General features: G+C 62.0%; 1 protein-coding gene across 1 annotated transcript in view; it reads right to left on the bottom strand.

Moving 5' to 3' along the window:
- RPTOR (regulatory associated protein of MTOR complex 1) overlaps window positions 1-19,459 on the bottom strand; it is a 100,197-nt gene extending 80,738 nt beyond the window's left edge. The window contains exon 1 of the mRNA XM_028519067.2: window positions 18,376-19,459. Within this exon, the coding sequence (XP_028374868.1) occupies window positions 18,376-18,537 (162 nt within the window). The 5' untranslated portion in view covers window positions 18,538-19,459. The remainder of the gene's footprint in view (window positions 1-18,375) is intronic.
- Between the last annotated feature and the right edge of the window lie 5,294 nt (window positions 19,460-24,753).

Genomic DNA, 24,753 nt, shown 5'->3' with positions numbered 1-24,753 from the left:
GCAGCCCGTGTCTGTCGGCGTTCGCCACGCGTGGGGAGTGCGGGCGGCGGAGAGCCTCGCGGTGGGCATGTCCCGTGACAGCGCTCGGTTCTCGGCAACGGCTGGTTCTGGCCACTCCCGCCACCACGGTGGCCCTGCGCCGCGGTCCCCCGGCTGCGGGGTGTGGCTCCGCAGGTGTGCCGCACAGATGCAAACCTCCCAGGATTTTCAGTCAGAAGCACCAACGTTACCACTGGCAACAAGCGTCACCGTTCTTTCCCTTGGAGTGACAGGCCGAGGGAGAGACAGGGTCCGGGAAGAAGCAGCAGCCGGCTCCGGCACACCCGGGGCCGCCGCCGCGGGCCGGTCCAGACGGCCGCAGCGAAGCGAGTCGCCGTCTTGTTGTTGGTGGCGGCCCTGCCCTCGGTTTCTCAGGCGCAGCATCTGCGAGCCGCGGCGTGGTGCGGTGCGGCCTGCCCGGCTCACGCGTGTTCTTCCTGGGGACGGCCTTGAGCTCCACGGCAGCGGGAGCCCCCGGAAGGGCCGCTGCAGTGCCTTCTAGACCGGAAGGTCTGTGCTCCCTGCTGGCCCGCTCCCTGGCCCCTAGGCCGCCCCTCCCCGACCGGGCCTGCGCGTGTGCGGGCGTAAGGACACCCGCGGTCTGCCCGGAGGCCCAGAGGCGCTCGGCCGTGCAGCGCGGACAGTAGACACGGTGACTGAGGAGGATGCGGGAAGCACGGTACAGACGACAGGGACGCCTCCGTCCCCTCCAGAGCAGGCACCCGGGCCCTCACACGGCTCCCCCAGGCGCCGTCAGCTGCCCTGCTGTATGTCCCCGAATCTCACCGACGGTCTGAAACCTCTTCCCTCTCAAAGGGATGTCAGTTTTGGGAAAAGCCAGATGTCACAGGGCACCGAATCTGGGCTGTAGGGGGACCGAGTCACCTGCGTGATTTGATGTTTTGCCAAAACACTCTGCACAAGATGTGATGCATGAGCAGGCACGTTGTCATGACGAAGCTGCCAGTCACCAGCTGCCAAAGCTGCGGCCTCTGAGTCAGCCAAATAGCCCAGGGAGGAGCGTTCAGGCGGAACACGGAGTCTGATGCAGGTTCATCGCTCTGCTCCCTCGGTCCCTTTGACTGTGACGGCCACACAGGACGCAGGCTCACTCGGCGGCGTCTCCCGCCCCCACTGACCAGTGCAGTGACGGCGTCACTGTCCACACGCGTGTGCATTCCAGCCCACGCTCCTCGGCTGCCGGGTCACGTCGACGCCACACGAGCCGTTCTTGTGTTAACGATGGCGGGACTTTTCCCGGACGGACCTCGCACGTGGAAATATCTGAGGCAGCGCTGCTCGTGACACCCGAGGGCTGGAAACCCCAAACGGCCCCCGACTGCGGACCGAGGAACGAACGGTGCCCGTGCCGCCTGCATGCGCCCACACCGGCACGGGGAGCGGCCGCCCGGAGGTGCCCCGGGTGCCGAAGGAGCAGGCGCTTCTGACGGAGGGCTGGCAGGCGCCCCGGCCCCGACGGCCCCAGCGTCACTCTCCGGGGCTTCAATTCACGGTGCACGTGTGTGACATGCCTTTCTGGGCGGGTGGCACGGCAGGAACCGTGTGCAGGGGGCTGAGGAAACACAGGCGGAGCGGCACCTGGCTGGTTCGGCTCCCGCTCCACCCCCGTCTCCTGAAGACCAGCTGCCGCTCACCCTGGGCGCTAAAGGGAGGGGGGGGGGCGGGGCCTCTCACCAGCACAAGTGCTGGAACCGGCCCCAGGAACAGGAGCCAGCGCGACCCGCGGCAGGGAGCAGGGGAGTCCTGAGAACCCAGACGCGAGCCCAGGAAAAACCCAACCGGTGAGCCGGACCTCGGACAGTGGGGCGCTCCTGGAGCCCACCCGCCACAGACCGTCCAGCGGTCTCCTGGGCGTGGGGGACGGGCGCCCCTTGCTGCCTGTGTCCACCCGGGAGCTCGGACCGGGGCCTCCACGGCCGAGGGCAGGGTGTGACGAAGCAGACCCAGCGGCAGCTGCCACGACTCTCAGAAACACGGAGGAGGGTGCCGCGTGCCCAGACCTCTGCGGCTAACTCTGTTTAATTCTTTCATCGGCAGTTTCTTAATTGACACTTTAATTGACACTGTGGGGTGGAATTCTGGCCACCCGGGTCCCCTGTGGCGGTGACCTGGCCCCCACAGCAGGGGCACCAGGGCAGGGAGAGGGCGTCCGGCCAGTTCCCGGGTGTCGATGTAGCCCCCGCCCCCCAGGCCGGGTCTGCGAGACACACGGGCGGCGGAGGCTGGCATGGGGGGCGGGGTGGCAGAGGTGGGACCTAACGTGTGGCCCCCCCCCCCCCCCCCCCGCTGACCCCAACGATCAGCTCGGCACCAGAGACCGAGGACGGGCCCATCCCGTCCCTCCGCCACCGCCGCCCCCCGGCCTCCATCTGCCGCTGGCGGCTCCCCTGACAGGCTGCGAACGACGCCGCCGCGACGGCGGAGGAGCGGGACCGCAGCCAACGTCAGAGCCGTACTCAGCGCCCGGCCCGGCCCCGGAGGAGGCTGCGTGTGCGCGCCAGGGTTCCACACGAGCGTCCCCGTGGACACGGCGGGTTTCGAACCTCCCGTCGCTGCAGGGTCTGTTTCACGGGCACCCAAGTGTCCTACGGTCCCATCTGGGAGTCGCCTCTCCGTTCAGCGACCCTCCGGGTGCTCCTCGCAACTACAGACTGCAAGACACCACACCGCTGCCCTGGCGGGTGGCTCGGTGGGCTGGAGCGTTGGCCTGGCCCGCCAAGGCCGCGGGTTCAATCCCCGACTGGGGCACGAGAGGAAGCAACCGATGGATGTTTCTCTCTCTCTCTGTCTCTCAAATCAATAAAGTAAAAAAACAATCGAAGTCTTATTTCCGAACTCTGTGTGAACAGCTCTGAATAAAGTGCTCCTCGGGAACGCCCGGGCGCCCACGACGACGGGCAGCGGTGGCCGGGCTGGCCTGGCGGGGTGGGGGGTGGGGGACAGCGCCGCCCCGTGATGCGGCGGCCCCCCGCACCTCGGAGTGCCAGGAAGAGTAACCCCCAGCCCCCGCAGCAGCGCCAGAGTGTGCCCCCCAACTTACTGCGGGTCCCTGTCCAACTGGCCCCGCCCCCCCCTTCGGGGACCACTCAGGATGGGGCACAGCCTCCCTCTGCTCTGGGAAAGCAGGAGGAAGCTGGGGCCGGGGGACAGGACCAGCCGGGGCCGGCTCACACCCCTTCCGTGTGTCACGACGTGGTACGAACATCTGTGGTTTGTTCTGGATGTTTGTGCTCGGGTTCAGCATCTCGTCGGTAAACATCCCAGCACACCCGAAACCATCTCGTTTAATTAAGTTCCGTGGCTCACCAGCGAGTGAAGACCCGGTCTAATGAAAAGTCCCGCACACATTCCCGTTTTCTCTGGTGAAACGTCTTCCCAAAGAGGCCGGAGGGCAGAGGAGCACCACGCCGCGGACAGGGACGTGAGACCGCGGGCTCTGCGGGCGGCCGGTCCTCGGAACGGTGTGGGGGAAACGCGAGGAAATGGAGGGGGAAGAGGTAAGGAAAATGTCAGCCCTGGCTGGTGTGGCACACTGGGTTGGAGCGTCGTCCCGTAACCAAAGGGTTGCGAGTTCAATTCCCAGGCAGGACACGTATGGGAAGCCACCTGATGTTTCTCTCTATCCGTTCCCCTCTCCCTTCCTCTCTAAAAGCAACAAAGAAAAGACATCCACAGGCAAGGATAATCAAAAAAAGAGAGAAGAGAAAAGAGCAGAACAGCACCTTCCCCGTCATTTCACTGGGACGAGGTAAACACAGCAACACCGAGAGAAGGAATCCCCCTCTTTCTGGCCTTCCCGTCCCCCGAGGGTCCCGAGGGTCTGCAGCCCCAGGTGGCCAGGGATCGCCGGGGCCCGCCCCACTGCAATGCCACTCGTCCTGAACGGCAGTGACTTCTGAGCCGCCCCGTCAAGTCTAAATGCTCGTTTTCCCCTTGTCCCCAGTGCCCGTGAGTGCCGACCCTCAGAGCTCAAAGGAAACTCGGCGCTCCTCAGCCCCCCGAGCCCCTGGTGGGCCACTTCTCCGTGGCTCCCAGGGAAACCCCAGCCAGCGAGAAACAAAGGCCATTACAGTGCAACTCAGGACACTGATCTGTCCCTTTACGACTTAGAAGGAACACTGCACTCAGGACAAAATAAAATCGAGGGGGTGAGACTGCGGTGCCCAGCTCCGTCCGGTCCAGCTCCCACCACGCGGCCTCTGGCAGCCTCCTTGGCAGCGCCAGCGGCCACAGGGACCCACTTGTCTGCGGAAAGACCCGAGCTGGGCACTGCCCGTCTGCCCGGTAGAGCCGCCGTGCCCAGCGCGGCCCAGCACTGCTCCATGAGGCGCGCTGGGGTGAGAGCATCACTCGGAACGACGGAGTCCGAGCACAGCCGACGGCCCCGCTGGTGTGCGGGCCCCGCCCTCCCCCAGGCCACACTGAGCTCCGCAGCGGAGGGTCTCAGGCTGGGGCACGGATGTGCACAGATGCACACGCGGATGTGCACACAGATGTGCACATGGATGTGCACAGAGGGACGCACACAGACAGGTGCACACGGATATATGCACAAACAGAGACACAAGCACACGTGTACAGACACACACGTGCACGCGCCGATGCACCAGCACGCGTGCACACGCAGACCTCATGGCACAGTGAGGGCGGTCGGCGTGCCTGCAGCGCCCCGTGCACACACAAGCCCACCTCACAGCAGCCCCGCGAGGCAGACGACACGTCCGCTTCAGACGTGGAAACGGGGGCGGGGCTGTGCCGGTGACTGTGACGTAGGTGCAGCCACCGCACCCCCCACCCCTCCCGTGCCCCCGGGCCCCTCCCTCTCCACTTCCTCCCCGGGGCAGCGGAGCCACCGCCCGGCCGCACCCCCGGCGGCCCGCCACGTCAAACCGCACCGCACCGCCCAGCAGCACCAGCTCGCTGTTATTCCATGAACAGAACACTTGTTACCCAAAAATGCGAGAACGAACACTTGTTCGCTGCGAATTCTGACAGGGACACCCCGTCTCGAATCTGTGGGCTCCAGCCGAGGGAGGGCCCCCACCCCGGGAAGAAGGCGAGCCGGTGAGGACAGGCGGGGGGCGGAGGCTGTCGTCCAGGCAGCCAGCGGGGCCTTCGCCTGGCCAGCGGTCCCGGCCCCAGGGCAGGTGTCCCCGCCCCTCACCTGGGCACCCGGTCACCCGGCGTCCGGGATTCCCGCTGATGACACCACTCACAGCGTGGGAAGGACCCCGCACAACCCGAATGTGCAGCAGCAGGGGCACGTACAGCCAGACTCACGAGGGGCCAGTGGTCACTACAGCGGGAAGACTGCAGACCGCAGGGCACGCCCGGGACGCACGCGAACGTGGAACTGTGTGAAGCTCCCACGGCAACAATGGGACCGACCACACACGGGCTTGAAAAACGACAGGAAACTCCAAAGTTCGCTCGGGTAGCTTGCAGTACAACTTCATTATTATTATTGCCCTTTTCTCCTCTTTTTCAAATCTGCTACGAAAGGGCTTTCTCACTAGTGTACAGACTTTGAAAGGTAACACTGATAACCCTGCAGACCACAGGAGGAAGGGAGTCTGCGTCCCCGGGCACGAAGGGGCCGCCGGCCCGCCCCGCCCGGCCGAGAGGCAGGCGCGTCTCTGCGGGGATCACGTGTGCGTGTTTGCACGCGTGTGCGGGCGCGCGGCGCCTGTCAACGGCCACATAACTCCCAGCCCTGCCACCGCTGTCACGGGGGGTGTAATTTTGTGGGAGTGAGTGGAAAGCCTGAAGTAAAACAACACTGCAACGCAGAAAAGTAACACCATTGTTTAAAATTATGACTGTTTATATGCAGGTTACTGTGCTGTAAATCTTGGACTCGTATTTTATTAACCTCATTTCAGTTCAATGACTCCGTGAATGCGGCCTTCCTGTATGTTTAATTCAGCAAAAACCTACTGAATGCATTTCACCGCGGCGGTGGCTGCCCCAGCCACAGGCTCCCTCCCACGGGCTCCCCCCCACCTCACCCGCAGCTCAGACATCCGGGTGCGGCTGGGCAGCGGCCTCTCCTCCCGGCCTCGCCCACAGAGACTCGGCCTCGGGCGCCGGGCGGGCACCGGGGAGACCAAAGCCCAGCACGGTCTCCGCAAAACCTCGCAGGAGGAGGAAGAGTGGGGTTGCCACCCGTGACGCCGCCGCCACGGCAGTTACCTTCCGCACTCAGCAGCTCCAGCTCACGGATGAGACCGGCGTGTCTCAGCCCCTCCCACCCTCACCAGCCCCCAGAGTCACCTCCATCTCTAAAACTATTCTGGCAGAGATAATGTGCCAAGGTTTGGGCTCGGACGGGCTGCCTCCCGCCTCCGGCAGCACTGAACGTCAGCCATCTGGTCAGCCGTCCGGTCAGCAGAGAGAGGACCGGGTGCTGATGGACAGGAGCGCCACCTGCGTGCGGCCGTGGGGGAGGCCTCCCGCCCAGCGACCCGGGACGGATGGTGGGGCCTGGCCTTCTGTGTCACCCCGCAGAGCAAAAGGTCGCCGGTTCGATCCCTGCCAGGGCCCAGGCCGGGGCCGCGGGGTCAGCCCCCAGTGAGGGCGCGTGCGGGGGGCAGCCGGCGGCCGTGTCTCTCACCTCAGTGTTTGTCTCCCGCTCTCTCTCCCCCCCTCTCCCGCCTCTAAAAATAAAATCTTTACAAGAATGCTGGGAAAGGCAATAAAATAAATCTGAGGAAAGCAGAAAAAAGGAAATAATAAGACTTCAAAGTAAATTAATGAACTATGAACAAAACACACTACAGAGTATCGGAAAAGCCAAGAACCGCTTATCTGAAAGGCTAATAAGACGGACAGTCCCCTCGCAAGAACGGAAACGACCGTGGATGTACAAGCACTCAGTGATGAAGGAACAAAAAGGAACAAAAAGGGGACAACACACGAGTCCACAGGCTTTTAAAAGGCCACAGGAGGACGTCGCGAAGACTGTGCCGTGCATTTGAAGCCCGGGCGAGCGCACACCGCCCTCTACACCTGCCGCTGAGCCGGACCCGACTGGTGAAAAAAGATTTTAAAAGCCAGGTCCTACCTACCAGGCCCTCCTGGGTCTCTGCACTCAGACACGCGGACGGGTCACTCTCTGGGGCCCTGAGCGACCCGGACGCCTGACGCGCCCCCAGGGCCACACGGGGCAGGGAGGCCGTGGGGCCACCGCTGCGGCTCTGGGCCTGGGACAGGCGCGGGGAGGCTGGGAGCTGCGCCCTGTGGGCTCCCGCGACCCCTCGGCCCCCTGGGACGGCACCTGTGACCACGGCGGCACTAAACCGGGGAGAGACCCGCCCGCTTCCTGCCCGAGGTGGGGGCACAGGTCGGGGGGCTCCCAATGAGACAGGGGTGCTGCTGTGAACGCTGCACATGAACACACAAAATTACATTTCTTGCAAACCAGCAAAAAACACAACTGAGAATCAGACCTTTAAAAGGCACGATTTAGGAAAACATCAAGATGTTGCCGAGCTTGTGAAAGAAGGCCCACAAAGTGTGGGGACCAAGAGCAGGAGGCCCAGACGGACGGACGCCGACAGACGCCGACAGGGACAGGACGAGCTTCCCCGCAGACGCACGGAGACCACCGCACCCCTGCGTGGGGGGAGGACGCGGGGCCCCTGCCTCACACACACCGCGGGGACGGACCAGAGCCAGGGCGGCCCCTGCACGCCGTCCGGGCGGGGAGGCCGGAAACCCCACGAGGCCGGGGAGGAGGCAGCCTCAGTGGGGAAGGCGCTCCCAGCTCACACCCGGCATGCACAGAAGCGCCTGAAGTCAGTGAGGAAAAGACAATTCAACAGGAAAACATGGGCAAAAGGCCTGAACAGGCTTTTAGTTTTTTTTAAGAGAGCAGCCACCGAGCCCGCCCCTGGCCGGCTCCCCAGGCCCGGCGCACCAGCAGGTGTGAGAACGCCCAGGCTCCCCCGCACCCCCGCAGCCCAGGGCGCCGTGAGATGCCACGCAAAAGAGCAACGGGCTCTCCAGACGCCCGTCCCGCAGCCTGGGGCGTCCTGCCGCCGGCCGAGGGCAGAGGCCCCGCAGCACAGACGCGGGGCATCGCTGGTCTCGGCTGCAAAGGGGCGGAGCCCGGGGGAGGCCTCTGGGGCACATGCGGGGCGGGGGCGGGGGGGGGGGGGACTCAGAGAAGTGGGAAGAAGGGAGTGCCCCCCCCCACCAAGGTTGGTGAGGCTTCCCCACTGGGAGGGAGAGACCCAGGGAGAGGCTGAGACGGGGGCGGCGCATCCAGGGCTCCCGGGGCCCCTGGGCGGCGTCTGGGCCCCGCAAGGGCACACAGGTGTTCCTTTTACAAATGCTGATTAAACGGAACACGTGTTCTTAGCATTTTTAGCCCATAAATCTTTAAGAAAATTAAGTCAAATTAAGACTAGAAGGAGCCTCCTTAAATAAAATATCAAAGAGAAGAGGGCGATCAGACCATCCCTCGCTGGGCTCCGAGGATTATCAGCACGGAGAGAGGATTTGCGTGTAATTAACTAAGAAGCCTCCGGCGGCGCCTCAAACCCCTGCCCCCACGCATCTGCCGGGTTAGGTCTGGAACCCCCGGACGAGACCGGCTTCAGGCGTAAGTCCTCCCGCAGGATCAACGGCTGTTTCCAACGCTTGTTTCCGCTCCAGCCGCGCCCGGCCTGGCTCCGCAAAACCCGAATGAAAAACCCCAGTGAAACGCCAGTGTTTCCATCAGAACGGCGGCGCTTCGGTGCCCACACCACGTTTTGGGGGAGCAGGAAACCCCAGGCGGGAAGCGTGAGGCTCAGGGAGGGGGCAGCCCCACCCGTGCGACTCCTCAACCGCACAGGGTCAGCCTCAGCCGCCCCAACCCGGCCACGCAGCGCGCCCGTCTGCAACACCCCGTCCTTCCGCCTGGAGTGTGGCACCCCCTCTCCGGGATGGGCGGACACCTAGTGCCGGGGGGTGGGGGCCCACCACTCGCAGCTGGGAGCCTCAGCCAAGCGGCGTCGAACGGCACGCACTGCCAGGACTCGATCCGAGAGAAAGGAGGCGGCTGGGGTGGGCCGCAGGGGCTCCGAGCTTCCTGTGAGGGGACGAGGGGCCCAGGCGGAGCGAGACAAGCCACTGAGCCCAGGAGATAGAGCTCAGGGTCCTGGAGGCCGCGGCCCCAGAGAGGGAGCTCGGGAACATCCTTGAGTCCACCAAGCCACATCCTAATTCCCTCACCCAAGATGAAAGAGAAGGAGAGAATCCTAGAAGCAGCAAGAGGTAAGGGGACAGTCACCTACAAAGGAGTCCCCATCAGACTGTCAGCTGATTTCTCAAAAGAGACCTTACAGGCAAGAAGGGGCTGGAAAGAAGTATTCCAAGTCATGAAAAGCAAGGACCTATATCCAAGGTTACTCTATCCAGCAAAGCTCTCATTTAGAATGGAAGGGCAGATAAAGCGCTTCTCAGATAAGGTCGAGTTAAAAGAGTTCATCATCACCAAGCCCTTACTTTATGAAACGTTAAAGGGACTTATCTAAGAAAAAGAAGAGGATCAAAAATATGAACAGTAAAATGACAACAAACTCACAAGTATCAACAACCAAACCTAAGAAACAAAGACAAAACAAACTAAGCGAACAACTAGAACAGGAACAGAAGCACAGACCTGGAGATCACGTGGAGGGTTATCAGTGGGGAGGGGGAGGAGGAGAACGGGGGGGGGGGGAAGTACAAGGAAAAGAAGCATAGATGGTGGGCACAAAACAGACGGGGGGAGGGGAGAACAGTGCAGGAAACGACTGAGGGGAGTTGGGGAATTAAAAAACCGGCAGCACATTTTCCAAAATTTTCGTGAAAACTAGCCCTACGGATGCAGAATTTGGAACAGACCGCAGACTCGTCACAGAGAACACTCCCCCACCCCCCACCCAAGGCCCCGCACACGCGGCCCAGGGCCCGGGACACAGAGAAGAGCCCCCAGCAGGGGCCGGGGCAGCACACGGGGGAGGCAGCAGCGCTCTGCGGCAGGGGCTCGCTCGGGCTCCTCGCGGCGGCTGCTGGCAACACCGAGGTGTGCCGCCCGGACCGGGCGCTGCGGGACAGAGCACCCCACCTTCGGGTGCCTTTCCCGGGAAGCAGGGGACAGCGGCGACCTCCCCTCCCAGCCCGACCGGGCAGACCCCGGCACTGTCCCCGCGTGGACGCTCGTTCTGGGAGAGGCGAGCCTGCCGTCGGAGAGGACCCGAGCTCCGTGCGGAGCCCCCAGCCCTTCCCCGATGGCTCCCAAGGTCACGTCCTCCGCCGTGGGCTCACGGACAGCCCGGCTGTGGGGGGGAGGGCGTCCTGCAGTCCTGTTTCCATCCGCCCGAAGCGTCTGCCGGCACTCTGCTGACACGCTCGGCAGGGGCTGGCATCACCGCGAGGGTCGGCGAGAGCGGAGGGCACCCGGTCCGGCACACCCCTCGGGGCGGCGGGCGCCCGCTCAGCGCTGCCCCTCACGGTGGGCGGGAGTCACGAGCGCCCCTGGGTGCCTGCGCTGGGGCAACTCCGCTCCTCTTACCCCAGCGGGCGGGTCGTTTGCAACGTGGAAGCTGCCACACGAGAGCAGGCAAGCCCTGGCCGGTGTGCCCACTCTCCTTCCAACCAAAGGGTCCCTGGTTCGATCCCCAGTCGGGGAACATGCCTGGGTTGCAGGCCAGGTCCCCAGTAGGGGGCGCTTGAGAGGCAACCACACAGGGATGTTTCTCTCCCTCTCCTTCTCCCTCCCTTCCCCCACTCTAAAATAAATATATATTATTTATTTTATATAACAAATATAAATATAAATAAATTAAATTTAAAAAATTAAATAAATATATATTTTAGAGAGAGCAGACGGGCCGGGTAGCAGCTGTGCACGGGGGAGGTGCCCGTGGAGCACACAGGTGTGCTGACCCCCCCCCAGAAAGAGCAGAGCGGGTGCTGCGAGCCCCGGGCTGTGGCCAGCTGTCCCCGGGCTCCCCAAACATTATCACACGTAGCCCTGGCAACCACGCGACGCAGTGGGCGGCCTTGGACCCAGGGTGCAGACGAAAACTCTAATACTCAGGCCAAGAGCAGGCAGCCAGAAAAGGCACCAGCTTGGGCCATAATCCCCCTGACACCCAAGTCCACGCTCTTCCGTTCTTAGAAGAAGATCACGGAGATTTTCTGAGTCTCCATAAGCAGTGACTTAAAACCTAGGAGAAACTCCCCCTGAGGCAGAGGCCACAGGGAGGACAGGTGAGAACAGGTGAGAAGCCAGGTGCAGGCAGAGCTTGGCGGCCCTCTCTCCGCGGCCTCAGGCTAATCAACAGGAGACGCCCGTGAGGGGTGCTGTGGGGATTAAATCTGGCGATGGGGGTGGCGGGGGGTGGAGGGGCCAAGTGGGGCTCTGCCCGCCCTGCCTCCCGTGGCACCCACAGGCTGCCCCCCACCCCACCCCCTTCCCCTGCCAGCCCTGCAGTTCCTCGAGGAACCTTTGTTTGCAGCCGCTTCCCTGCGGCCAAGCCCCGCCCCCTCACCCCGGCCCTGCTCCGAGTGGCCCACCTTCCCCAACAAACCGGACCAGGCCCGGAGCAGCTCACGCACTGACACTCGCATGGGGCCTGGCCCGTGAGCGTTCAGTAAACGGAGCGTTCCACTTAGCTGGGGCTCTGAGCCCTGCGCACCTGTCCCTCCCCACACCCGACCACTCGGCCTGCCGGGGCTCCCCTCCCATCCCGCATGGGCTCCCCCGGATGCCCCGGGAGCACCCACCCCATGGGAGGTTGGCAGCCTCACCCACCAGTGCAGCCTGGCTCTCCCTAACCTGGGACATGGACACAGAGGCGCCTCGAGGGCCCGTGTCTCTCATCCCCCCGCCCCCACTGCCTGGCCCACACACCCCCCTGCATGGCCCGGCCCAGCGCCTGGTGTGTCAGTGGGACCAAACGCTGCTGAGAGCCGGCGTCGCCCAGGGAGCACGGGAACACCGCAGAGCGCGGGGTCTCGCCCTCAGCCGGCACAGAGGGGTGGGCAGGGCCTGCGCATCGCGCTGTGGGGACGTCGCACCCAGCTGTCCAGCTGCGGGGCCAGGCACCCACCGGGTTGGCAGCTTCCAGACGCGCAGTCAGATTCACAAGACGAAAAGCTCTACCAGCCCCGGCCCCGCCAGAGCAGGCGCAGCCCGAAGAGTCCCGCGGCCGCCCCTCCGCGGATGCAGGAGCGCTCACATCTCAGGGGCAGAGGGACGGCCCCAGCCGGCCCGCCTGCCCAGCTCACGCGCTCCCCAGCACGCTGGCCCCCGGCGGAGCCCGGCTGTGGACTCTCCCACTGCCAAACCCGGAGGGGCGGGGCCCTGGTCCCCCGGTCCGGCCCGGCAGAGCCTCCAACGCGGCTCGTGGCCCCGGGAAGGGCCGGCGCCTCCGCCGTCGCACAGGAGGACCTCCATGAACTCGAGCCCGGACGCGGGACGGAGTGTCACATGCTTCCCGAGCCTGTCGCCTCACTTCTGCTCCGGTCACCACTGGTATTTTTGGCCAACTACCTGACGTCCTCCAGTCCTTCTGCCCAGTTCAAGGTTGACGCCCACTGTCCCTGAACCACATGGCACGTCTCCAGCGTTTGCCGAGAGGACACCTGAGCTCTGAGGGGTGACCGGAGATGCCACAGAGCTGTGTCACGAGTCACGTTTGTTGGCGCCCTCCAGACGAGGTCACAGCAGAGTAAAGCACCGCTTTTATTCACGTCAAGTTGTAGCCTCACCACATGCGAAACAAAGGTCACTATGAAAACTCACTGTTTTCAAAGCCGCCAGACAAGGGGTGCTGCTTCGCCAGCCCCCCACAGCGGCCTCCGAGGGCGACGGGCGGGCTCCCCACCGCCGCGGCTGCCCGCCGTGCTCTGCTGCCTCGGTCGAGGGGACGGGGAGAGCCTGGCCTCCCGGAGACACGGGGTTGGAAAAGGGGGAGAACGGCAGTATCGGAATAGTTGGGAACATTCTCCTTTGACACCGCACCCAACTCGGTGAAAGCCAGTCCACTGCAGGCCGACTGAGATCTGTCTGAACAGAACGAGAAACACGAAACCCGCCAGAAACCACAGCAGTGACCGTCCTGCCCTGTTGGGGTCACACCCCTGGGGCTGACTGACTGCGGATGCACCTGTGCCCGTGGGTGTGCGTGGGACCCCGTGGCTCGGCCGCCCGGACACACGCTCCCTGCCCCAGTGTGGACAAGGTCCGCTCCACAGCAGCAGCAAGTCCCGGCCACCCGCCTGGCCACGACCAGCCCCTCAGAAAGCCCGGGAGCCCCCAAGGCCGGAGGCCCCCGGCAGCAGACACGGGGGCCCCAAAGGGCTGAACTCGCACCTGAAAGCGCAGCGTGCACCATGGTTACCGGACGCGCACTTGGTGGTCTTCCTGGAGGCAACGACCCACCGCGCTGGTTTCCTGGGAACGTCTGTGCAGCGCCGGGCTTACGGGCCGGGCTGGCCTGGCAGCCTCTTGCGGCCCCGCCCTGACCCACGGCTCAGGCGGAGGGCCCTCACACCAAGCCTCGGTGCACAGGGCCAGAGGGGCATGTGCCCGAGAGCCAGGGTCTAGCGACCCTGGGGACTTCTCCTGCTCCGTCGGGGCCCTCTCAGGCGAGGCTGCAAAGTCTCTACGGCGCGTGCGGGGTGGAGGCCAGCCCACGGCACCCATGGGAGCTCTTGCGGCCGTGGGGCGCTGCCCCGGCCCAGGTGGCAACGCGGCGGAAGGACCGTGGAAACGGTGCTGACCCCGTGGACCCCCGAGGCCACTGCGAGTGCCGGCCACACGCCCACCGCCCCCCGGGGGCCTGCCCAGCACATGTAGTTGGACTCCCTGGCCTCGCAACCTGGGTCTGTCCGTCCAGACACTGCGACCGGTTGGCTGGCTTTAACCTAGGCTTGGCTTCTCAAGTTCCGCCTCCCTCATGGCTAGCCGTGTAACTTCTGCCACTCTAGGCAAGCCATCCGACCGAAGGCCCAGTTCCTCCCGGGCACACGGAGGTGAGGGTCCCGAACCGACCGAGGCGTGCTGAGCGTCAGAGACGCCCCCCCCACGGGAGCCCTCTGGACACCGCTCATCTGCTCACCCGCAGTTCCACTGCGGCCCCGCGGCGGGCCGAGCCCCGTCCCGTGTGTCGTGCCAGCAGCGACCAGGCCCTTGCTTTACGACAAGAAGCTCGGTTCTGTGGGTGGGAACACGAAGAAAAACACCAGAGGCATAAAGACCGACCTCGAGTGACCGGGACCCACGTCCGAGACGGTGGCGGGGCAGGCATCTGAGAAAGTGACCTAGCGGCTCCGCGCCCGGAACAAGGAGGGGCCAGGTGTGCGAGGGTCAAAGGGCAGGAAGAAGCAGAAAGGCAGGTGGGGCCAGACCACGGAGCTTTTCCAACCAGGGCGAGGAGTCTGGATGCTGGCCCAAACCCTCAGGACGCCGGGGAGGGCCGGGGAGGCGGTGCAGGAAGGAAGTCGTGGAGTCTGATTCACACTTTTCAAGAGCCCTCCGGCCACTCGGTGCATCATCCCACAGCTCCGCCTCCTCCTCCTCTCCGGCAGCCAAGGTGAGTCTGCGAACAACGGCTTCCTGCCGGAGCAGCAGCCCCCAAGCCTCCCCATCCCAGCCCACAGATGCCGGGGCTGACGACCCACCTGGGGCCCGTCGTCCCCACACGCCTGTGGTAATGACACGTTTGTAGCACTGCAAACCACACACGGGGAAAGGTACCCACGTCCGCTTTAGCCAGAGGTCCGAGCCTCCTTCACGCTGAACTGTAATTCACGCACGTCTGGTTGTTTGAAAATTACAAGGTGCAGAGGCTGTTGAAGCATATACACAAATGAACCAAACAAAGTTGACAGTGACGGTATTAAACCGACAGCAACCTAGTAGCTAGGACACAGGGACAGCGGCACTTGAAAACCAGGGCAGACAAAGACTGCGGGGTCGCCAGCGAAGAGTGGGTGGGTCCGCAGCTCTGCGAGAGCACCGCGTGCCGAGTGGCAGGAGACTTTTTGCAGCTCTCGGTCAGCTTCAGCAAAGATGTCAACTTTAGGAATCCTTAGCAGGGCCACTAAATAGAACACCAGTAAGTGATGGGGAAGTCAAAGGTGGGAAAAGTTTTAGTTTCAGGCAATAGCTAATAAGCTTAGTCATCAATGCACATAAAAGCCATTGTTCCAGGAACTGAAGGTGCGACCCACCCGGACTCCAGGACCCTAAGCAGTTCCCCCTTTGTGCCCCGGAGGGCTGCAAACCTGCAGATGGTATCTGAGCCTTGTGCCCCGGGGCGAGACGCCCAGGCCCCGGGCACCGATAAAGACCACCACCCAGAAGCTGCAGCTCTTATCTGGTTAACCCCTCCCCTGAATTCCAATGCCCTGACCTACGCTTTTCTTCTCCTTATTAAAAGGTCAATTGAAAATGGAGCTTAGGACAGTCTGCTAGGGTAGGAACCCGCCGTCTTCTCAGATCTCAGACAATCTGAACACCGAGCCCTCACAGACTCAACCCTGGCCTCTCTCATCGGGGCTGGCGGGTGACAGGCAGCACGGACGCCGCCGGCCCTTCCGGTCTCATAAGTCACCACCGACTCGGGCACAGGACAAAGCCTCGAGGGGCCGCACACGGACGGCAGGAAGGCCCAGGGACCGGCTGTGCCTGCGGGGCGGTCGACAGCCCGCCAGGACTGGTGGGCGCCTTTCACCCGCCCTCACCTCACAGCACGTGAACCTGTGGCTAAAACTCCATGGCTCACCAATGAACATAGTTTCTGCCGATCTGACAAAAAAAAAAAAAAAAATAGGTATAATTTTGAATCATTCACACCAGATGGCTACTACTGTGTTGGCTGTTGTGATTTTTTTACTTGACCGTCTACGGGAAAAGAGGTCAGTGGCCCTGACTAAACAGCAGGGTATTTATTGCATGTTTTAAGCATTCTCATGCACACCAGTTGGCGGTTGCTGCCGTGGGTCCTAGTGCAGAACAACGGGGCCCCCCTGGCTGCTTCCCCGAGAGGCTGCACCGCCGGTGGCCCCCCGAGCACAGGCACCCGGCCGCATGCCCGAGTGCACGAGGCCCCCGGCAGCGGGGGGCTGCCTGGGGGCCTCAGAGCAGAGGTTGCCCCCAGGCCAGAACCGGCTTCAGGTTTTGTGATGTCTGGACTAGTGCCAATATTTTAAAATCAGAAGACTTCACATTAAAAAAATAACTTTTTAGAAAGGTTTTCTGGCTTTTCAAAGAAAAAGCGAAGAGAGGAAGGGAAGGAGCTCGGGCCGAGCCCAGCTGCCCTGGCGCCCACGGCGCCTCCTCAGAGGTCCCCTGCCCGCCCTTCAGAAACTCACACGGCGTCAGAGGTCAGCGGCCACTGACCTCTGAACCTCCATCATTATTCTTGTACCTGGCCTGTTTCACTCATCTATGCTACCGTCTACACCAGGGGTGTCACACTCATGTTCACCGGGGGCCACATCGGCCTCGCGGCTGCCTCAAAGGGCCGAGATAATTTTAGGATGGTATGGATGTAACTTAACTGTTAAGGAGTTGAAGTTACATTCGGCTCTTTGAAGGCAAACGCAAGGCTGATGTGGCCCCCCTGTGAACATGAGTTCGACACCCTGTTACACTGCATCTTCTCAGCATTGGCATTCGCAACCTTTGGCCTACTGGGTGTGCTGAAAATACCCCTCGGGATCTCACCAGGGAGGGGAGTGACACCACAAGGGCTGTTCAGGGGCCAAGTGTCCCCAGCCTGTCTGCTGGCTGCCGGTTTCTCTCCCGTTAGAAACTGCAAATGTCAGACACAGTCGGGCTCTCCCCCGGATCTTCCGGAAGTAGCCATCTCCGCAGCACGCAGGCTCACAGAACCTTCCTCTCTGCCGGCAACCTCTGAAGAACTTATCTGGGGTTATGCTGATCATTCGCAAATTCATGTTTCCATGAGAAGGTACAAAATACCTATCTTCATTAATCACTTGTGAACAGCTGGTGCATGTGCTCAGGATAGCAGAGGAAACCACATTTCGAAAGAGAAAAAACAATGCCCTCCAAGTAGGATGAAAAAAAAAAATGATCAGACGGTAACTTTTAAAATAAATGCCTTTTCACATGCACAGAGCGACCACAAAGGCCTTGAACTACATGGCCAGCACTGAAGACGTCCATCGGACACGCCTTACACAGGCCCTCCCGAAGATCACCTCTTTTAGTCCTTCAAACACTCTTGGATGAAGCAGACGTCCCCAGCCCTCCGAGGGTGAGCCACAGCAGCGACTGCAGCACTGGTTACTAGGGATGGACTGGCCAGAATCACCATAAGGACAGTCTTACATACGCTTAACATCGTGGACCAAATACAATAATCTGATCTAAACGCACGTATGCAGAAGCCAAGAGCAATCACACTGAATTATAACACCAACTACCCCTTTTATACCACTAAAATGTTCGTATAAATAAAGACCGTCTTGAAGGAGGAAACAAATCACAAACACAAATGGTAAGTGGGCATAATGAGACAGTCCCACGCATTAGCCCCGGAGACCAGGGAACGGACGGTGGCTGATTAAGGACCGTGAGCAAAACCGGCTGTTTTCTTCCCGACCGCCTGCTTATGCGGCGCCACCCACACTCCAGCACTGGGGGGCCCGTCCTGAACCCTGGACCCCAGGTCCAATCCATCATTCTTCCCCTGACTCCGCTCCTGGAGAAATTCTCTCTCCAAGCTGCAGCACAGGGCCCCACGTAAGAGGAGGAAAGTCTGGTTCCAAGACAAACTGTTTAGAAGGCTGTGAGGAAGTTCATTGTAACTTTAAAACAACTTTGTGTTAACTTGTTACTAGCTGAACAATCGCCAGTAACCTTGTTTCCTAGCATCCGTACTACACTGCTGCACTTCACCTAGCCGGGGCAGAAGACGTGAACCAACCGCAACGGACTAACCATGTGGGTCCAAGTATTACATCACAAGTTGTTTTTCCACTAAATGTTAACAGCACTAAGTAAACCAAAGTGTGCAAATACTTGCAACGCTGTGATTGCGAAACTGCTTAACTTTTACTGTCTTAAACAAACTTAAGTTTGAATTGACACTACCCAGCGCATTACTACAACCCAGAACAGCCTTCACGCTGTCGACCAACAACTGGAGTCTGACATGATTTGTGCTCTTTAGTTAACTTGTCACATGTGGCTGGGGGAAAAAAAAATCGCGGCTTTCCCAAGGACAAGCTTTTGGCTCTTAACTTTTTCTCCGCCGAAAGAACCACCGAGGTCCCCGAGGGGCGCGGCCGGAGTCCACTTACCCGATCCTTCATCCTCCAGCTCTGAGCCAAGGACTTGGAGCCTTCGATTTTCTCACAGTGCCTCTTCTTCATAAAGGCCAGAGGCAGGTTCCAGTCGGTAAGGTCGGCCTCGTCTTCCTCCCCGAGCCCCAGGAGGGGCGACTGCAGCATCTCGGACTCCATCAGCGGGGGTGGGGGAGGGGGAGTCCTTGGCAGCAAGCGCTCCAGAACCTCCAGCCTTAAAGGCTAGTGTGTACCAGAACCGGGGAAGTCACAGAAAAGAGGGGGAGCAGAAAGAAAAGTAGGTGGCGTGCGCGGAGCCCCTCACTCAGGCAAAAAGTCTGCTGAGATCCTTCTAACTCCGAGCGGGACGTCGGAGTTGGGGGGGAGCCGGTGGGAAACGGGGCAGCCCCGGGAGCGCCGCACGGACGCACACGCCCCCGGGCTCCGGGCCGCTGGCTGCTCCAGAGGCGGTCGGCGCCGGATGGGGCCGCAGGCCGAGCTGTCAAAGGCGTGCGACACTTGAGGCCTCACGATGACCCCGTGCGCGGCCTCCGAGCACAGGCCCGCAGGCGGCCCGCTCTGGCCGTCGGTTCGCGCCTGGGCGGAGGTCTCCGGCCTAAGGGAAGAGGTCCAGAGCGCCTCGGGCCTCCCCCGGCCACGCTCAGCCCTGCGGGTCCCGCACTCGCCGCAGCTGCTGCAACCAGAGCCAGGACCGGCCCATCGTGCTCGCCCGCACCGGCTGCTCAGCCCCGGGTCCGTGCGACCGGGCCGGTCCTGGCCCTCGGCCCCGTGGCCCTCTCCTGCCTGAGAACAAGTCCTGGGAAACGGACGACACGGAGCCGCGCAGAAGGCGGGCAACGTGGGCTTATGGGGTGTGCGGAGTTTTGTCCTCTGGTTTGAAGCTACAGTGAAACTCCTCTCATCAGCACATCAAGGAGGACGCCATATTTGCGAGGCCCATCATGCACCGCGACGTACGGCGTGGCGAACGGGCCAAAAGACGTCAGAGCGTTCTGGCCGCGCTTCCCCCGAGGCGCCGAGCGCGGTCCGGGCCCCCATCCCGTTACCATGGTTACCGCAGTTCTGCTTTCTAGACTTTATCGCCCTTCTGTCGCTGCGTGATGGCAAAGTCAATCCTACAAATGAAACTACGTAAATTAACTTTGAAAAAAATCTTGTTATTGCTACACACGGACCTACGTGCTTCTGCAACGAGAGGGTTCGACCCCTTTGTTGTTTCCCCCAGAGGGTGGGAAGGCGGCGGCCGCGGGAGCGTCGGGAAGAGCCACGGAGACTATTGCCCCCGCGGAGAGGGGTCTTTGTTGGTTTTGGTCTGCGTGCCTGTTTGTTCGCGTGCGTGCAGAATCTTCCACAGTCCCCGTCAGATTTTCTTCTTTAATTTGTTTGGGGGAAACAAGTCCAACGATGATCATTTCTGTTCAGCCGCCTCCCTCCCGGAGCCGTTTGTGGCTACTCGGGCTCGGACCCTGCGCCGAGCGCCCGGCGGCGGCGCCCCAGCGCGCAAGCACGCCCCCTGCGTCCCCCGCGCGTCTGCTGGGATTCCGCGGCGTCGCGCGTTCTCGGCCCGGACGGAACTGCGGGCCCGGAGGGAAGGGCGACCCCGCGGCCTGCGGGGCCTGTTCCAGGGCCCGGCGGGAGTCCGCAGCCCGAGGGCTGGGCGCAGGTGCGCGCGCCCGCCTCCGCGCGGTCGCCATGGTGTCAGGATCGCCCCTGCCGGAGTCTGGAGTCTGCGCTGGGTCACATTCCATCTCCCGGCCGGCCGTGGTCGGGGCCCCTTAACCAGCTCTATCTTCGTTTGCTCAGTTGTAAAGCCGGGGTAGTAACACCTGCCCTGGAGGACAGATTGAAGCTGGGAAGGTGCCCCGTGTGTGGCGGGTGCCCCATACACTGCCAGCAGTGGGTAGCCAGGGTGGAGTGTAGCACCCCTGGGTGTGTCACTAACCTAAAGCCTCAGGTGGGCTCTGGACGACCCCCCCCCCCCGCCCCGTTTCCCACGTGGTTTTCCGGGGCTCTGACAGGATGGTGGCCCCTATCCAAATCTCCAAGGTGTCTGTGCGCCCTTGAACACCCAAGTGAATGTCCCCACCTCAGATGTGTCTGGCCTAGCAGGCAGCACGCATCTGATAGAAGTTCTGGGATTAAATCATCGTCTTTCCAAACGTTCACTCCGCTAGGCCAGCTATAGAGACTGGGTCTTCCGTTACACCCAGGACCACGTCCCCGGCGTGCAGATGGAGGCTACAACCCCTTCTCCCTAGTCTGCGTGTCGGCAAAACACACCACGGTCAGCAGCAGAGGCTTGGGGACTGGGGGGGTCCTGAGAAGGCTTGGGGACTGGGGGGGCCCATTCTCACCTGAAGGCAGCATTGCTGTGTCCCCTGCAGCGCGCCCCTGGTGAAGGCCTAGGTGGCTGGGCCGCAGGTCGCTGCTCCAGGCACGCCAGCCGGGAGCCAGAGCTACAGAACAGCAGCCGCACTGACCCGGCTGGTGCCCAGCTCCCTGCGAGACCCTTGAGAACCCACTTCGTCTGCGGGACCACTCAGGCTCCTCACCTGCGCAGTGTCCTGCCTGTCCGACCGTCTCCGTGGAGGGAGTAAAGGATCCCGTGGAGCCCAAACCTGCAGGCTGTCAGAACTGCAGGGAAGCTATTTTAAAATAAGGAGGCCCGGTGTGTCCCGCCCTGGACATGTACCGAGCCACGGGGACGGGGGAGGTGGGGGGTTCGGGGTCCGCGTGTATTTCCGAGTCCGGAGACCCGGATGAAAGCGCAGCATCAGCCGGACGTGGGGATACCGGACAGCTGTTTCCTCCAGGGGTTGCGTCCCACCCACACGCTGGGCCCTCGGTAAATACCGGCACCAAATAAGTGAATGCCGTGAGGCCATGGAGCCATCCTTCACCCAAGAAACCGGAACAGGGTTGGCTCTGCTCTCCCGCAAAGCAAAGCGCGGAACAAAGCACATTTACCAACGTGACCCCAAGACCCCAGAAGCCATCTGGGGTGTGCGTCTGGAACGGAGGGTCGGGGTGCACACAGGCAGGGCCCTGCCCCCACCAGTCCCTGCAGGCATAGGTGGGGACGCAGCCCTTGCCGGTCCCCCGGCCCCGCGTCAGCCATGCGAGGAACCGAAGGAGGCGAACGGCTGAGGACACTGCAGGGTCCACAGGCTGTGATTCACGTAAAAACCAGGAAGGGGCTGTTGACAGCCCAGCAGCTCCCAGCCCGGCGTTTCAGGAACGGGCTTGAGTCATCTCACAGCTCCGTGACATTTAGAAGAAACCTCGTTCCGGTGTGTCACCCGTGACTGTTCGAGTTTCAGAGCGGCAGGTGGAAGTGCGGCTCCGGGTTTCAGGGAGGCCAAGAGTGTCCGCACCCGACCCGGGGCTGGGACGCGAGGGCTGGTCTTTCTCCCCCGGGGGACCTCGCCGCCACCGCCCTCGACCCGCTGGCCCCTGGGGCCTGCGGTTCCGATTCCCAGTGTCTCCGAGTCTCCCCAAAAGCCTCTAAATCAGATCGTAGAAAACCGGGGTTTGTGAGTCTCGGAAAGAAGCACGAAGCCGGGGCTGATTCAAGCTGCGGAAGTGGGCGTCGATGACATCCCGCTGGTGCTGAGCATCAGCTGCTTGCGGGGGGGGGGGGGGGGGGGGGGGGGGAGCTTCCAGGCCCAGCTCGCTGCTGCTGAAGCGCGGAGCAGCCTTCCACCTGCCCGGCCAAGGCCGGGGTGGGGGGGGGGGGCTGCTCCCAGCACGTGAAGGTGACAGGTGACCCTTTTCAGCCCACTCCTGGCTGCTTGGCAACCGGAGCCAGAGAGATGCAGGGGTGGGCAGCAGTAGGTTCAGCGTCGTATTATTATTTATTAATTGTTGTGGTATTTTCCTTGGGAGCAGCTGTAACCCTGCTTTTGCCCACCCTGTGTAGATAGCGGTGCGGGCAGAGGAGACACATGCAAACCCGCGTGTACACAGGAGTCGGGGCACACATGCAGTGCAGAGTGGGGGGAGGGAGAGGGTCCCGGCCAGCGCCTCCCGCCCGGGGAAGCCGGGTGCTGGAGAAGAACTAAGGAGGATGCGTTTTCACAGCTGCCAAGCCCAGCGCTGGCCGGCACCAAGGGGCCAGCTGGTGTTTTCTCAAACCCAGACCGCGGCAGCCCGGGGCCAGGCTCTCCATTTGCAGAAAGGACAGGCTCCTCCCACCCTCCGTGCAGCCTCTCCGCTCGCTCGATCAATCAAGGCGTCCGATGTGTTTTGTCATCAAGAGTCCAGAGCAGGGGTGGAGGTCAGGAGCACCGGAGGAAAGCCGGTGCTTTGCTGAGCTGTTTTCCGCTCAGGGAGGCCGGCCAGCTTCCATCCTTTCCAGAGAAATCTCTGCTTAGCCTAAGAGAAACCAAAATAGACATAAAGTACTTCGCTTTTGTCTACGCATCATTACTGTTTTTAGCAAACCCAAGCCCCACCCCCACCCCCACAGGTCAGAGGTTTTGTTGACCTGGCGGTGAGAGGCGCGGAGCAGGGCTGGCCTCGCGCTGCCCTCCACCGTCTATCCCGGAGCCCAGGCGCTGGGCTGCGGAGCCCCGAGCTCCGCCCCCTCTCCGCCCGCCTCCTCCTCTGTCCAAAGACACGGGATCGTCCCGCCCGTGGCTTCACCCTGCAGCACACTTCTCCACTCTGTCCGTAGCTGTTCCACGCGAGCAGAAACCATTTGTCCACTCCAAAAAGGGGGTGAGGCCTCAGCGGCGTGGGGGCCGTGGTAGGAAGCGTGTTCATGCGCAAACCTCACCCACTGCCCACGCCGCCTCTCGCAGAATGAGACTTCTCGCCCGGCCTCAGCCTGCAAGGGCCCGTCACAGACGGAGAAGGGAAGGCATGTGCCAAGAGGAGGGAGCCCCAGTGGGTCCTTTTTTTTTTTAAGAGTTTATTTATTTATTTTTAGAGAGGGAAGGGAGGGAGAGAGAGAGAGAGAGAGAGAGAGAGAGAGAGAAACATCAATGGGCGGTTGCTGGAGGTCATGGCCTGCAACCCAGGCATATACCCTGGCTGGGAATCGAACCTGCGACACTTTGGTTCACAGCCCGAGCTCAATCCATTGAGCTACGCCAGCCAGGGTTGTGGGTCCTTAACAGGATGGTGACTGTCCCCCCACTCTGGGGGCAATTTTCTAGGGGCCCATGAAGAGCCTGTCTGAGAGCCTAGGCTCTGGGCCGCCCCGGGGCCTGGCTTCCATCGCAGACTCCCTGGCAGGTCAGCCTGCAGGGCCCCATGCGCCTGCGGCCCCCAGCCCCCACCGGCTCAGACCCCACCCGCCATCTGGCTGCTGGGGACTCCCCGGGCAGAGGGGCGAGGCCAGTTTCACGAGCCCCGTTGGTGTGAGCCCCCCGTCCTCCCCGGGATGCTGCAGGGAGAGGCATCAAGGGGTGTTCTGTGCCCAGTGCAGACAGGGAGCTTGAAGGGGTGGAGGGTGCAGGGGGGGACCTCTTGTGATAGAGACGACATGGGGACAATGTGTCGTCCGATCAAAACAAGCAAACTGAGCTTTACAACTTGTCATCTTAATCATGTTACCTACAATGAGATCCTACCTTTATGGAAATACAGACGACACTACCCGCCGTCTCTTTCTGAGTCCTTCTAAGCTCCCCGTTTGTTATTTTATGGAACCCTCCCACCTGTCCACGGGGCTGGGGTTCCCAGCAAACCCGGGTCCCGAGGGGCCCTCGGCTAACCCGGCTGCTGCCTCTGCCTTCAGTGGGGGCTCAGAGAACAGGCTTGCGACTGAAATATTCTAATCCCGAACGTGTCTGCAGCGAGCCGAGCTGTTTTCCTGAGAATTAGCTCGTTTAATCCTCCTAATAACCTCACTGGAGGCTGCTGCCTTACATCCATTTGCTAGGAAAGAAATCGAGGCAGACAACTAAATAGCTTTCTGGGGCGCTCTGTGCCGGCCGGGGCTGGGCCGGAGCCCCACCGGCGCGGCGGGAGGTGGGGGGCGGGGGCCCTCCTGGTGCCTCCGGGCGTCACAGGACCTGCATCCAAACTCCCTGCCCTGGTGTGTCCACGGCTGGGGCCCTGGGAGAGGTGCTGGCGGCACCCGGCCCGGTTTCACGCCTGAAACAGGGAAACGGGGGGGGGGGGGGGGCGGGTCTGCATCACAGGGACAGTGTAAGGACTGAGTGACCGGTGCCGGCCCGCGGTGAGCCCTCCGACCGGAGCCCTGGTGTTATAAGAAATCGATTCCGCCTGCTTCGTGGAAAGCCCGGCACGTGTGCCTCAGAAAGGGATTTCCTTTTATTTATTTATTTTGCAATAATCTTCATTGTTTTTCCAAGTGAAAACCTCACGCGTAGGGTGGCAGGAACGTGTAACACAGCGATGCGTTGT

The sequence above is a fragment of the Phyllostomus discolor genome, chromosome 8, assembly GCF_004126475.2.
Source record: "Phyllostomus discolor isolate MPI-MPIP mPhyDis1 chromosome 8, mPhyDis1.pri.v3, whole genome shotgun sequence".
In the NCBI taxonomy this organism is placed as follows: Eukaryota; Metazoa; Chordata; class Mammalia; order Chiroptera; family Phyllostomidae; genus Phyllostomus; species Phyllostomus discolor.
Note: the sequence above shows the minus strand (reverse complement) of the source record. Positions and strands in the feature narration are given on the sequence as shown.